At 35.4% G+C, this 14,423-nt stretch overlaps 1 protein-coding gene across 5 annotated transcripts in view; it reads right to left on the bottom strand.

Moving 5' to 3' along the window:
• Positions 1 to 33: 33 nt before the first annotated feature.
• Positions 34 to 14,423, bottom strand: part of TMEM181 (transmembrane protein 181) — a 30,009-nt gene continuing 15,619 nt past the window's right edge. For all 5 annotated transcript variants that reach the window (XM_039358261.1, XM_039358263.1, XM_039358264.1 and 2 more), the window contains exons 7-17: positions 13,193 to 13,273; positions 12,437 to 12,536; positions 10,656 to 10,786; positions 8,983 to 9,074; positions 8,635 to 8,692; positions 7,788 to 7,890; positions 7,627 to 7,678; positions 6,615 to 6,697; positions 5,037 to 5,126; positions 4,371 to 4,437; positions 34 to 3,382 (exon numbers count right to left, since the gene is read on the bottom strand). In XM_039358261.1, coding sequence (XP_039214195.1) covers positions 3,304 to 3,382; positions 4,371 to 4,437; positions 5,037 to 5,126; positions 6,615 to 6,697; positions 7,627 to 7,678; positions 7,788 to 7,890; positions 8,635 to 8,692; positions 8,983 to 9,074; positions 10,656 to 10,786; positions 12,437 to 12,536; positions 13,193 to 13,273 — 936 coding nt within the window. In that variant the 3' untranslated portion in view covers positions 34 to 3,303. The remainder of the gene's footprint in view (positions 3,383 to 4,370; positions 4,438 to 5,036; positions 5,127 to 6,614; positions 6,698 to 7,626; positions 7,679 to 7,787; positions 7,891 to 8,634; positions 8,693 to 8,982; positions 9,075 to 10,655; positions 10,787 to 12,436; positions 12,537 to 13,192; positions 13,274 to 14,423) is intronic.

Raw genomic sequence — 14,423 nt, 5'->3', positions numbered from 1 at the left:
GTCATTAAGTGAGTTGTGCCCAATTTTGACATCTTTTTTGCTGCCGTAGTTAAGGGAATCTGGATGTTAAGTGAATCATGCAGTTGTTAAGGGAATCCAGCTTCCATTGGCTTTGCTTGTTGCAAACTGGCTGCTGCAAATTGTGATCACTGCAACAGTTGCTAAGTGCAAGGACCAGTCGTAGCTTTTTAGTGCTGTCGTAATTTTGAATAGTCATTAAATGAATAGTATTAAGTTGAAAGCTACCACAATTCTAATCCCTCATAGAGATTTAAGAAAGTGCTCGATTTTCTTGCTGACAATGTCTCCTTAAAGTAATAAATTCAGGATGGATAAGTTTTAATTGTGTACTAAAAATATCAAAGGTCAGACAAACATTTTGCAAATAGGAAAAAAGATCAAAACGTTTAGGAGATAGTATATTTGCTAGACATTTTCAACTGGCTGAAGTGGTGCAGGCAAGTTCAGTGATATTCTGCTTACAGCTACATTACTAGGTAAAAAAGCCACCTGAAATTCCCAAGGTCAAATGAACTTCAGGGGCATTGAACTGAATATACAGTTCTAGAGAAACATAAATGAATTCAGGATAAAATAACTTGCGAACCTCATTAAATAAAACTTGGACATCTTAGTGTTGAATCTAATGCTATTTGTCAGCAAGATATCGCTGGAAGAGTCTACTCTAGTTTACCCTGTCATCAACTTCCAATGGGCCCAGAGAGATTAAGGAAACCTCAACAGCAAAGCTGGGATACAGAAGAAGGAACAGATTTTCTTTTATACTTTTGCACAAATTGAATGCAAACCTTAGAAAAGCAACTCAAAATAACATAAAACAACATATACTTCAACAACTTTTCATGAGTAAGCAATACAAAAAAATTAGAGGAAGATATTCTGTCTTATCGTTTTACACTATAAGCTTGGCATACTTAAAATATTATCACAAAGGAAAACTGGATCTTTCACATATACCAAAGACATGATTTACAGTAATATACAGTAGAGAACTGTGGTGATCACATAATTTTACATGTGGGACATTGAACTGCAACCCACACATCATCTTTTTTAGGTATCTGTTTTGAGTAACTTACAAAAATGAGTTTATCATTGTATTAATGGGTTTGGGTTATTTCAGTTTTTATTACATTCTTGGGTATGTCTGGGATCCAGTCCCTGCATGCCTATTAAGCATCTCCTTACTATAATTTCTTGCATGCATTGAAGGATCATCAGATTTGCATGTGATAGAGCTGAGAATACTGTCTCCCCTCAGCACAAAATGAAGTGCTTTTTAATTGAGGTCCTGGAATTAAATAATTAGGCTGCTCCTGAAGCTTAAACTTAGAACAAGACCTAAAGTAAGAAATGACTCAAACGTGAACATTGGAAACACATTTAATTTTACCTGTAATTTAAACTGTGCTTTAATTCTTATGTATCATTCAGGTTTTATTTCACAGGTTATAAGAGCTTCATGTGTTTAAGAAGGTTACTGGAGTGAATGAGAAGGAGGAAGATGTACTATGAAAGCACAGAAAATAGAAGGTTAATTAAAATAGAAGGTTATCCCATAAAGTTAATCAGATGAAATTAATTCACAGAATCGGTCTAGATGTAAGACTAAAAGGTATTTTTAGTGCACTGTTAACTGGTATCCTCATTCCAGTTAGCACACTGAAGTTCAGTAATTTCTTTTTCTAACAAGGATCAGAAAGTTGTAGAAGAGGTTATTTTATTTATGTTAGGAGATGAGATTAAAAAAGTCTGAGAAATACCATTCAAGATACTTGCAATTCAAATCAAGAAATCACATCACAATCCCCAGGCACTTGCTGTTTGCTGCAGAGCTCTTCATTCCTATTCTATATGTACAATAGGAACAATTGTACTCTGTATTATAGCCCGCGCATAAAATAGCCATGAAGCGAAAGCAATTCTAAGAAAATGTTATTTGACCATATTTTATTCATATAATTCTTCCAGAGTTTTGTAATCTGAATGAATTTGTTTCTGTGCAAATCTGAAAGTTCTACCTAACTCTGCCAAAGGAGTGTTCATCCAATAAAAACAAATCAACCACCATTTTGGATCCTGCCAGGTTATAAAATGAGCAAGTGCTCATTTTACTAGTCATCATACTTAACATTTACTGTGTGTTTCTAAACTACACTACTTAATAATGTTCAATTTATCAAAATATTCAGAACATTTTTCTGAAGTAGAGTATGTGATTGAAGTATATGTTCCCTTAAAAAATACTAGCATCAGCAGAAGGCTTTGCTTTGAATTCAAAATTGCCATGCATTTAAATGTTAGCATTATTTTAAGATAAATCAGCTTTCAAATAATCCCTTCTCTCAATTTGTTTTGTTTTCTAAAACAACACAACTATACTAGTGTCTCAGAAAGAATGAGCTGCTGTGGTAATCAATTGTCCACAACAGAAAACAACAGGATAAATTTTATGAATTCAAGACACTGGTTATGTACTGAATTATTATTGGGAGTTCCGTAATATGTCATCTCTGCCTGTGGTAATATTCTGCTCTTTTCTCGAGAGCCAAGAAGACCAATTTCTACTTAACTTTGGAATCTATAGACGTTGGGACATGGTGCATTGTCCTGATGCTCAATATGCAATAACAAGATAATTTACTTCAGCATTTTTAAAACGCAAAGTATTGCCGCCATTTAAATAGTAACGAAGCACAGTCATAAATAGTAATGAAGCATAGTAATTAAAACAGCCTAATCAAGGAACAATAAAAAAAAACAAAAACATTCCCAGCAACACTGACAGGGCAAGCCATATATAAACAGAACAAACACCACTCCCTTTTAGCACTGAACATATTATCTAATTGGGCAAAGAAATGTCTTCAAGGAAAAAACCAAGCTCAGAGAGCATCAAAGACTCCACAGTTCAACCCTGAGCTCCAAATATTCTCTTATATTAATAATGAAGGAATTAGGAAATCCGGTATTCAGTTGTTAATCCATAATAAGCTAAGACTCCACCCAAAAAACATATTGATTTAATAATCTGATTCCACAGCATTCCATCCATGAATGCATCCTGTTGCTACTGAGTTTTACAAGAGGGGAGTGGATAAACCACAAGTTTCTTAAAAATAAATGTTACTAAACATTCATTTCTCACTCCCATCCATTTTAGATTTGTAAACAGAAAATGACTGGAATAAAGGACATACTTCCACCAAAAGCAAGGTTCACTTGACTATAGGAAATATAACATTACTCTTGTTCCATATTCTTGGCTGTTCCTGTGCAAATTTAATCACTGTCCGATTCCTCTTTGAATTTGGCTCTGATAGCCCGGCCATTCTGAAGTGGCATTTCTTCATAGTCACTCCTGTCCAAACATATATTGAAGAAATACTTTAACATAAGCAGCAAAAATATTACAATTCCATACCATTTAAATTCTGGAATTTACTAGCTTTATTATTTTCAATTTGAGCTCTTTCCAGGTAAGTACGCAAACTATATTCCTTTATTTGCTTTCATCCTGTTTGGAAACTCCCCTTTTTGACGCTTTTAAATTTGATTGTATTAGAAGCATGGTATAATCAGTTTAATTTAATTTTAATTGTGTTTATTTAAAGCAATATACATTTCAAATTTTGCAGCAGTCAAAATTCATCAAAAACAGAGATTCCAGGACAGTAATAAAAATCCTGAAAAAAATGAGCCACACAATTTTGACAGGGCTGATACATTCCACAGCTACTTAATACTGCACTTGCTTGAGAATGGATAGCTTGTAATTTCAAAGATATCAAACTTGGGACAAGAAAAAAAAAATCAGGTACCAATCAGCATAACCCAAAAAAGAATCAAGGTTAAGATTGGGGAAAAAACTGACTAGGATCAATCATAAAATTCCCAAACCCTTCTTTCAAGCCAATCTAACTGACTTATGTATAGTATTTTTTTTATTTTACAATATTTACAAGCTACATTTACAGATCTAAATAAGAAAATCACTATTCTCCCTTATACAGTTCTTTGCTTTCATCAAATTTTGGAGATAATAATTCAACTGGCTTACTAGCTGCCTGGTGAACTTCGTAGATTTGCCATCTTTTTATAACAGTTTTATTCCTTTTTGGGCAAAAAACCCATGCACAACAGCAGTTTAACAATTTATGCCTACCTTTGCCACATATTCATTCCAGAAGTACTTCCTTAGCATGTTTTTATTACATAAACAACTTCCGGGACAGGATAGGTTTTTTAATGTAGGAAATGGAGAGGTTCGACAAAAAAGTGACAATACGTTTTATAGAACACTACAGAAACAAAGTGGGATTGATGACATTATTGCAAGTCTTACTTACCCATAGATAACATCGTCATCGGAATCATTCAACATGGAAAAGGCTGGGTTGTCTTTCAACTGAGATTCTGAAAGACATTTTGAATATAATCAATAAATGCATCTCTCTTCCCCAAAGATCAGTCATGTTAATAAAAGCCATTTAATTCAGGTCTCTTCTTCCTTGTCACTCTTTGGTGCCAACTGAGTGAATATTAAATCCTCCTCTCTTTGCTTCAGTTTTCATTTATTTATTGTTATAGGTTGGAATTAGGCAATCATTTGGTGTAAAGGGAAATGGGCATCTTACCTTTTTGTTGATTACTGTAGAGAGGGGAGGGTCCCATTACATATGTTGGGACTGAGATTTTAGGGATAGTTTCAGATTTTGCTCTATTATCAAAGAATGGTGCTACTTTTTTAAAGGCTCATTTTTACCCCCACATTTTTAATCTCAAAACACCTGGAAACTATGCCAAGTTCAGATTGCCTAACAAATTTAGTTCTGGAAGGTATAATAAAAAAATAATACCTGATATAACATGAATGCCCACAAAGAATATAATTTTACTATGCACTGCACCATTTGGTACTAAACTTCATAGCTTATCCATAGGTCAGTCAAACTGTATTTCAAACAAAAAACAAAACAGAATTTTGCCAAAAGAAGCAACAGAAATTAACTTACCATACAGGGCATTTTTTGATGGTGAATACACAAAGGCTAACGTGTATAGATAGAAATTTAATAAGCCATAGAATGATAAGAATTCTGCAGGTGATAACTGTCAAGGATATCATTACATATGAAACAATTCAACATATCATCAAGATCTAAAAAACCATTCAAAAAGCTGAACGAGCCCCATTTTCTATTCCTCACCCAACAGTGATTTACCGTATATGCCGGCATACAAGGCAACCCGAAGTATAAGACGACCCCCGTCTTTAACGTTGGGCCGCATTCCTAGAACGTCGTCTTATACGCCGGAAACTACCAGTATTTCTGGCGTATAAGACGACTCGGCGTATAAGACGACCCCCGTCTTTGGCACCGATTTCAGCGCTCGCGGAAGTCGCCTTATACGCCGGCATTTATAGTACACATTAAAACACTGAGTAAAAAGCCAACCTCATAAAAACATTTGTACACATTTGTTTCCTAAGATCTTTTACAGCAGGATCCCCAACTCTGGGTCCGTGGACCGGCACCAGTCTGTGACATGCCAGAAACCAAGTCGCGCAAACAAGTGACGCCCCATCCATGGGATGCAGGCAGCACATGAAACCACATCCTCTCCAGTCTGTGGAAAAAACCTCTCTCCATGGAACCGGTCCCTGTTGCCCAAAAGGTTGAGGGCTGCTGCTTTACAGAAATTTGCCAACATCCCACCAGCATTTAAAGCTACATTTGTTTGTGTTGCCCAAAGAGGGTCTTCCCTGTAGTTGTAACTAGCCTTTGGAAGTCCTGACCTTGGAAATTCCCCTAACCTTCAGTATGAAGATCTTCATCACCATGATAAAAAAACAGACAAGCAAGCAAACAATCCTGAGTTGCTAGGTTTTAATCTTTGTGCATATCCACCTTTTTATCTGACATGCTTTAATTTTTAACTTTAATTTATACTGAATTTTAAACATTTTTTAAAATTAAACTTTGAGCCAGTGAGATATTTTGAGGGTGAAATATTAGTGTATTCAACACATAAATCAAATAAGAACTAAATGATCAGGAAGACTTAACAATATTCATATTATTTTAGGGACTCAAATGACACATTGCACAAGAATCTAAATTTATATACATGGAAAGTCTATGGAGATTCTCAATCATCCAGGCCATGGTTGTCCCAAACGTGCTGTTCAAAAGGCAACTGGACTTTCTTGGAGTTTTTTTTCTTCAAAAACATTTCACCTCTCATTCAAGAAGCTTCCTTAGTTCTGGGTGAAAACTGAAGAAACCATTCCTCACCATTCAGCCAGAACTGAAGAAGCTTCTTGGATGAGAAGTGAAATGTCTTCAAGGAAAAAAAAACCAAGACAGTCCAGTTGCCTTTTGAATAGCACCTTTGGGATACATACATGGAACCGGAGAATATTAACTGTGGGCTTCAGAGTAATAAGGATGGTTAGTCACTGTTGATTTTTAGAGACTACATAATGGACTATAAAGCCTATCTTACTTATTTGTGTATTAGTCTTTTCAATTACGATTGCCCTACCATTTGATAGAAACTTTGAGCAGGATGTCACAGTAAAAGGATATAATTATGATAATGGGTTGAAAGCTCAGCCACAAAATTGTCCTGAAGAACCTGTGCTCCAAAACGCAAATAAAATGTAGCAATGCTGCAAGAAGAAAAGAAATGAAATCAAAGTTCAGTCTACATTTTTAATTCCAAGATCAATTAAATAAAAATCCATCTTTAAAATTAATATTAGGAAGCTATTTCCCAGGTAAAGTGCAGAAAGTTGCAAATGGGCCAATTACAAATATATGCCTGCAAGAATAATACAAGCGCCCAAATAAATTAGGAATAAGTTATATAAGACATCGAAATAGTTGATGGGGATTATGGGGAGGAAAAAGGTTGTGTTTAATCTTATAGGATTTTTTACCAAAAAAAACCCCTACAATATTAATGGTTGACTGCTGTGGTGTAAAATTTGCACAGTAAGAATGTCTAGACAGATTGTTTTAATTCTGTTCATTGAGTTTCTTTATTTTACCACCAATACCACCACTTAAAAAGAAAATGTTACCGAAGTGCACTATCTAGTACAACGGTACCTTGTAAGGAATAATGCAGTGAGTCACAAGGTAGCCAACACTGACAAGTTCTAACTTGTGTGTGGAATACCAACAAGACAAAATGTTCATGTCAAAATGCATTGAGTACCAAATTCAATGAGCTTCAAAGCAATTGAGTACCAAGGTACCACTATATCTGCTTATGTCAGAAAAGAGAGATTGATCCAATGAAGTGCATCTAATATCTTGCACAACATCTTTCATATTTCACACAGAGTATTAGGAATGTGCAAAAAGTTCTAGTCTGATAAATGTCAAGAGATTGTATTTTCCTTACAGAATAAGTTGACCCAGCCATTAAAGAGTGGGAGTGGATGGGTAAGGAAGGGTTGGGTCAATTTAGAGACATATAGTTTCCAAAACAGGAAGTAATTTGTGTTTCAAACATGGTCCATCCTCCCAAATGGAACATTTTGCACACTTTTAGGTATAACTGAATAATATCTTCAAACGAATAATATCTCACCTAATGATAAGCACTATGAATGTCAGCGCAGTCAAGAATTTCAACCTGAGATCTGAGAAAAGAAGAGCAAAGAGTTATCTGATAAATAACTTTCTAGAATGAAGTATCTTTCTAGAAGAACAATATATTATCAGAAATCACAGGTGAAGAATAGAGCTTACCAACATAGGGCATATTCCGAAGCTCCGAGCACGCCCGGATTATTAGAAATAAAAGGTACAAAATGTAGACTGTCGCCACCACAACGAAGAAGATTTTCATCCCCTGTTACAAAATACATTTAAAAACCATTTTAACATTATTTTGATAGCACCACACTTCTTTTCTCCCACATTTGTGCATTATACCAGGAGTTGACAGCTGTATCAGGCATTGAACACTATCCTTATTTTTATATGATTGAAAATTCAGGAAAGCACCAAAGTTTGTAAGATTACAATAATCCCACCCCAAGGGCTTCAGTGACTTCTTGACCATTTTAAATTTTATTTTCAGTTATTGGGAATGACTCTACAGCCTTAAAATAGAGAAAAGATGCAAAAAATAGCAATTCCTTTGTAAAGTTGAGCAGTTTTCTGGAGTAAGTGCACAATTCTTAAAAACTCACCCAACTGGCAATAAATAAGAGAAAAAGAAAAAAGGAAAGCAAAAGATATACTAGAGATACCAAAAACTTACTGGGGTAAATAAAAAGGAAAAATCTTAAGAATAAATCAAAAATTTAGGATCCAAATAAATGAAATGCTTACATGGCTCAATTTTGCTATATTCAAAGTAGATTGCATGCACTGCCAGAAAAGTAAACCAATTTTTTAAAATCTTTTTTTGCAGTAGTAGCTTCGAAAATAAACAAAGTTTAAGCTCTGGTATAGTTCTCCCTAATACATACAAATAATTTTAGATGTGGAGTAAGCATAAATTTTTACACAGTTAAATAGACAGGTAAAAACAGCTCTATTTTCAAAATCATTTCCTATGCAAATTCAAAACTGCTTTATGCTAACATACCTGAAAGTTATTTGTGTCAGTCTCATATTGGTATGTTGGATCATGTAGTTCATTGACCCTAAAAAACAAAACATGCCATGATCATTAATCTAAACATTTATCTGTAACAATCTAAAGGATATGATTTTGATATAGTTGGCTTGTTAATTCTTCCAGAACTTTTAAAATATTTTCTAAGATCTCTTACTGGCCTTTTCAAAATTAATATTTTAGCTCCCTTTTTCATTTATTGTTATGTTAGTATTCATTCCAATATTATTGCTGTTTCTAATCTGAATTTTGTAAATTGTTTTGAATTAGGAAAGGAATAATTGGTGTCTAACAAATAAAAAGAAGTAAATTACTTACGTCTGCCATATGCCTAGCGTAACAGAAGCCAGCCACAGGAGACCAACGATAAGGAATTTGGGAAAATAAAAGGTCATGCATTTTCTTTCTCCCTAAATAAAATGGAAAAGAGAAAGAAACATGACAACCATATTGGATTTGCTTTACAAATATCAGTTAAAACTCTGTGAAAATATTTTTATTTAAAAGAGAGCGAGAGTTCTGTTGCTTCTATATTGATTTTAAATGCAAGAAGAATATATACCTCCTAAAAATTCTTTTTCCCTATTAATAGCAGAGGAAGAGATCAGACTGAAGTTTAATTACTCTTTAAGGAATGGCTGTCAAATCTGTGTCGGTTTCTTTGGAAAAACACAAGTAATCATTGCCAATGTTTCCAAAATCTGGCAGATCTCACTTATGGCTGCAGATGTTCCTCTGCAGAGCAGAGAAATTCTGCAAATTGTTGCATACTTTTTGGAGAGAAGTGTAGCATCTAATCATTCCAATGCTTATTTTCTTTTAATATGATTTTTTAGATTCAGGATCGTAAAACTTGTTATTTTCTTCAGAAGGACTTCCAAAGCAGTGATCAGTGTAACAAGTCAGCCACCTGACTATGGTACTTCATATTCTTATAGAAACTTTGTTCTAACTAAATGTTATCATTTATGACACACAGTTTTTCAGTGTGAGTTCTGAAGAAGGAATCAGCAAGTAATCAACTATGTAATTAATTTGACCAAGGGCAGAACGAAAACAACAGATTTACACAGCCAAGATTCTCAAGGCCTTCCTTCACTAAAAGAAAGCATATCATTTGTTACCTAATGAATAATGGAAATTCTTTTTGGGTTGCTGGCCACATAGAGCTAAATCCAAAATTGTGTAAGTGGATTTCCTCTTGAGCAAAAGAAGCTTTCATCTTCCTCCTCTTCTTCCTCCATTGCTTACTCCATCATTTTTCATTACACTTATTCTGAAGATTGCCCCAGTATCTCAGAGACAATATACAAGGAGCTAAGGATAGAATTCTGTTCAGCAGTAATGTTCATTTCATTAGCATTCAACACCTATTAAGTACCACATGTTGCTAAGTGAAACAAGCAAGTTTCACAGAAAAGATTAATGACTGGCTGGGATTTGGGATTAGGAGGACCCTTGTTCAGCCATGAAGATCAGTAGATATTTCTAGACCAACCGCCATCTCATAGCCTAGTTACTTTGCAGAGTTTGTAGAAGAGATAAAAATTATACTTTGTATGTGTTTAACAAAAAGGGGATTATCGCAGAGCATAAACCACACTGAAATATTATTTATTCCTGTCATAATAACTGTGCTAGATGAAAGACCCAACTTTTCCAGCAATCTTCACTTACATTGTTCAAGAATATGTACAATTCCCTTTTAAAGGCAACCAAATTGATTGCTTATTACTACAATCTGCAGCAGCAAATTTTATTGCTCAGTTTCACGCAATGTAATTCAGTAATTCCTCTATTTCTTTCCTGAGTTTCCCACCATTTTGCAGAAAGAATGATCCTGTTCACTTTATCCATTCCACTTTCCTAATCCCATCCTTCTTTATTGTATTAATTGTAAAAAGCTCTAATTACTTTAATTTTTTTAGCCATTGCATCATTTTGAAATGAAGAGTTCAGAACATTACTCACAGTCCAAAGTCAGTCCTCACCTGTACTCTGATCCCGTGGTAGACACAAAGCCAGAACAGCAGCAAGGCACACAAGAACAAAGACTGAAAGAGGTCATCTAGCATTCCAGGAAACCAGCTGTTGATTAGGAATGAGAGGGGGAAAAATGGGTCTGTAACAGAATGGGAGAGGGAGAGAGTCAGAAGACATCATTGTTACTACCCACAAGAATATTCTGCCTTTTCTACAGCACACAAGACCTAGATGTTGCTAAACCACATCCACTCAAGCCAGCCTAGCCAATATTGGTATATTGGCTATACAGGTAATACAACATACAATACAGGTATGTTGGAAAATATAGATCAACACATTTGAACTCTGTGCCATCACAATAATCTAAGAAAACAATGTAATACATGTGTTAAGTATTTCTATATGGTATTTCTAATATACTTTGCTATGGATTTAAAACATGTGCATTCTAAAGGCAATTTACTGAGAAAACATTGGCTAAACTTTGGGCTGGATTTGTAAAGAAACTGATTTTCTCTCCCATCCCAGCTTATTACAACAGAATTCAACTGAAGATGGCCAGGAACTGGAACTGAGCAGGAATTTTCAAAAATTGGACAAAGGCACTGCTAACAACTGAACACACATACATTCACACACAAAGAAAACCCCTTCTATTCACCCTAATTGGTCTAGTGGGCACCAAGCATGGAAACAAATATTGGAGATTAAGACTACCAAAGAAGACCAATTTTGTGTAGTGGTTAAGACATCAGGCTAGAAATTGGGAGTGTGTGAGTTCTAGTCCTAACTTAGGTACAAAGCCAGCTAGGTAACCTTGGGCCAGTTACTTTCTCTCAGGCCTAAAAAGGAGGCAGTAGCAAACCATTTTCAAAAAAACTTGCCCAGAAAACTGCAGGGCCTAGTCCACGCCAATCACCAGGAGTCAACACTGACTCAAAGGCACAGACACAAATAAAAGACTAATAGAGGAACGTAAGGTAGTCAGATTCTCATCTCTGTTTCAAGTTATACGTAAGGCTACTTGCCTGATGCATGATTGCTATTGGTTCCTTTTACAGAAATGATCATGCACCAAAGGCCGTACTTTTGCCTGGAGAAAGACTGGAAACTTCTTAATAGCTACCTTGAATTCTACAACTCCTTCTTAAGCAAGACATCAACCTCCACTCAAACTGATATGTTATTTGTTACTTCTGCTCATTTGCAGAAAAACACTGTGCAATGTACAATAATACTGAAAATGAAAAATAACAGGATAGCCACATTGATAACAACTACAACTCTGATGGATCAAGTTTTCTTGTTTTTCTAAGAAGTCATGTTTTAAAAAAAAAATTCAAAACTGTAATGGGAAGGCACCCCAGAAATGGGGGGCTATCACCAATTTGAGCATAGGCTCCCTGAATATTATATTTTAGAACACATGGGTCTTTGCCAAGCCCTCCATCTTTCAACACTTCTTTTTAATTAGAATAAGATGCTGGCCTATTTCACTAATCAGCTTTTTTGCTGTTGAGTGATAGCAGAGGTTAACTTGGTTCCACATATTAAACCTTTTCAGCTACTTCAAACACTCTTAATTATTTTAGTATTAAACAGAGGGAACAACCATGCAAAAGATTTTTTATCAAATCTGAAAATGCCATCAGATTATGCTGATCGGCCAAGCCTAATGTTTCCAAGTGATTTTAATTGGAATTTTAATTTTCAATCAATCTCTCACATGTGAAAGTAGGATAACTCTCCAAATCCCATCATATCAAAATATGATTTGAATAAATACCATTATAAAGTAATAGCAGGGGGAGGAGGATTGACATCCACTTCTGCTCTATCCCCCAATCTCGCATGGAGAACTTGCGCAGGGAGTGAGCAAAAAGACACTGCAAAGAAAGGCAGAAGAATTATAACAATTATGTGGTATCTGTTCAGCATAAGACAAGGGGTGCAATTTGAGAGTATGTGCAGCATGAGTGACTTATACACCCAAAACAGAATTCCTAATTGCAGAGCAATGACTAATCATAAAATCTCATGGCTACATCTTGCTAAGGATAATGGGAGATAATGGGAGAGACCAATAATGAAGAGATGCAGCCAACATGGCCAGTAATAAGGGATGTTTGTAATATTCAGTAGTGTCTGAATGTCACAAATGTAACCATAAAACAATCACTAAGCTGAAACTCAGCTCAAGTGTATGTGCTGCATCACCTATGAAGAAGACACACATGATGTAACAGATTTCTTCTATTACATTATTTTCTTCTCTTATTGCATGTATACTGTCTCATCTTCAACTCTGATCATTTTTCTTGCCTCCCTCACTCGATAAAGAAATATTTTCCCACAAGATTGTTTAACAAAAACCTTCCAGCATCAAGCAATTCTAATCTTTTGGATCAAGGAGAATAAATAGCAAAGCAAAGCAAGAGAACTAAGCCAACAGCAGGTGTACCTAAACAGACACTGATTTGTTGAAGACAGGCAAATATACCAAAATATTTTATCAAAAACTAAACAAAAAGCTGATACTCACTGTGACTATAAAAGTAAGAACCACAAAGACAAATCGGAACCAGATTTCCACCTGGGAGAAAGCTGGGTTATAAGTTTTCCACTGAAAAAAAAAGATGTCAGAATATTAACCAAAAACTTTGTGAATAAAAATACTTTGCACACTCAATATTCTTTTCCCATTGAGTGCCCTTCAAATGCACATACATGTGTACCTTTATTATGGTAACTGATCAGAATACAAATAATAGCAGATGAAATAACATAAAAGAGTTGGTGATTAGTTTATTGATGTGATCGAAGTATACCTAATTTTACAAACAGTATAATAAAGTTGGGCCATATTCATAGAAGTAGGATCTTTCCAGTCTGGTAATTGGAGTTGCCTGGTTATTTTATTAACTGGGAAGTGATGAAAATGGGTTCTTGCATCCTTATAAAAAGTACACAATATTGCATGGTCCTTGGCAGGTGTCTCCAAACTTGGCAATTTTAAGACTTTTGGACTTCAGTTTCCAGAATTGTGCCCCCTCCATAGGGGCATAACCTAAGTTCATGTGGAATTTGTTTCTATGTTCCCTTAAGAACTGCCATAGGAAGTACATTAAAGCATGATAAGGTTAGTGCCCTCTGGAATTGAGGCCTGGTTATGTGGTGTAGTTGTCTTACTGAACTGAAAAAATAGGTCTGACGGTTCAGGAAAGTGTTCCTGGGCAGGACAGATTAATCCAGTTGGGCTTCCAGATCTCAAGGAAGTTGCTGAGTCACCATCTAGAAAGACAGTTAATTCTCCCTTCAGCAAGAGAGAATCCGCTACGCTGGACCAATAAGGTGGAGCTTTCTTCACAGAAAGATGTCAATCCACACATTACAATGCAAACGTTATTTGGAGGACATCTGAATCATGTGGACAGGATTAATTTCCCTTCACTTGTCTACTGTTCTTTAGATACAGTGGATTACAAATCCCTGGCAAATGAATTTTCTCCTGAACAACAGCCAAAATCTGAAGTCCCATCAAACATTTGGGAACTCACCACCATTTGTTAATTCCTCCAATCCTATTTCAAACTAAGCTTCAGAAATACAGCTCATAAAATTAAAGAATAGATAATAATACCCAGTGCTTTTTTTGAAAAAAAAAAAAAAAAAGGTGCCAGAACTCACACACTTCATACAACCCGTCTTGCCTACCCTACAAGGTTCCATCCAAAAAAGGTGCCAGAACTCTGTTCTGGGCGTTCTATGAGAAA

This window comes from Crotalus tigris, unplaced genomic scaffold (genome assembly GCF_016545835.1).
Source record: "Crotalus tigris isolate CLP2741 ecotype Arizona unplaced genomic scaffold, ASM1654583v1 scf7180000019007.31208882:3723066, whole genome shotgun sequence".
NCBI lineage: Eukaryota > Metazoa > Chordata > Lepidosauria > Squamata > Viperidae > Crotalus > Crotalus tigris.
The sequence above is the reverse complement of the archived record's forward strand: the minus strand, read 5'-3'. Positions and strand labels throughout refer to the sequence as shown.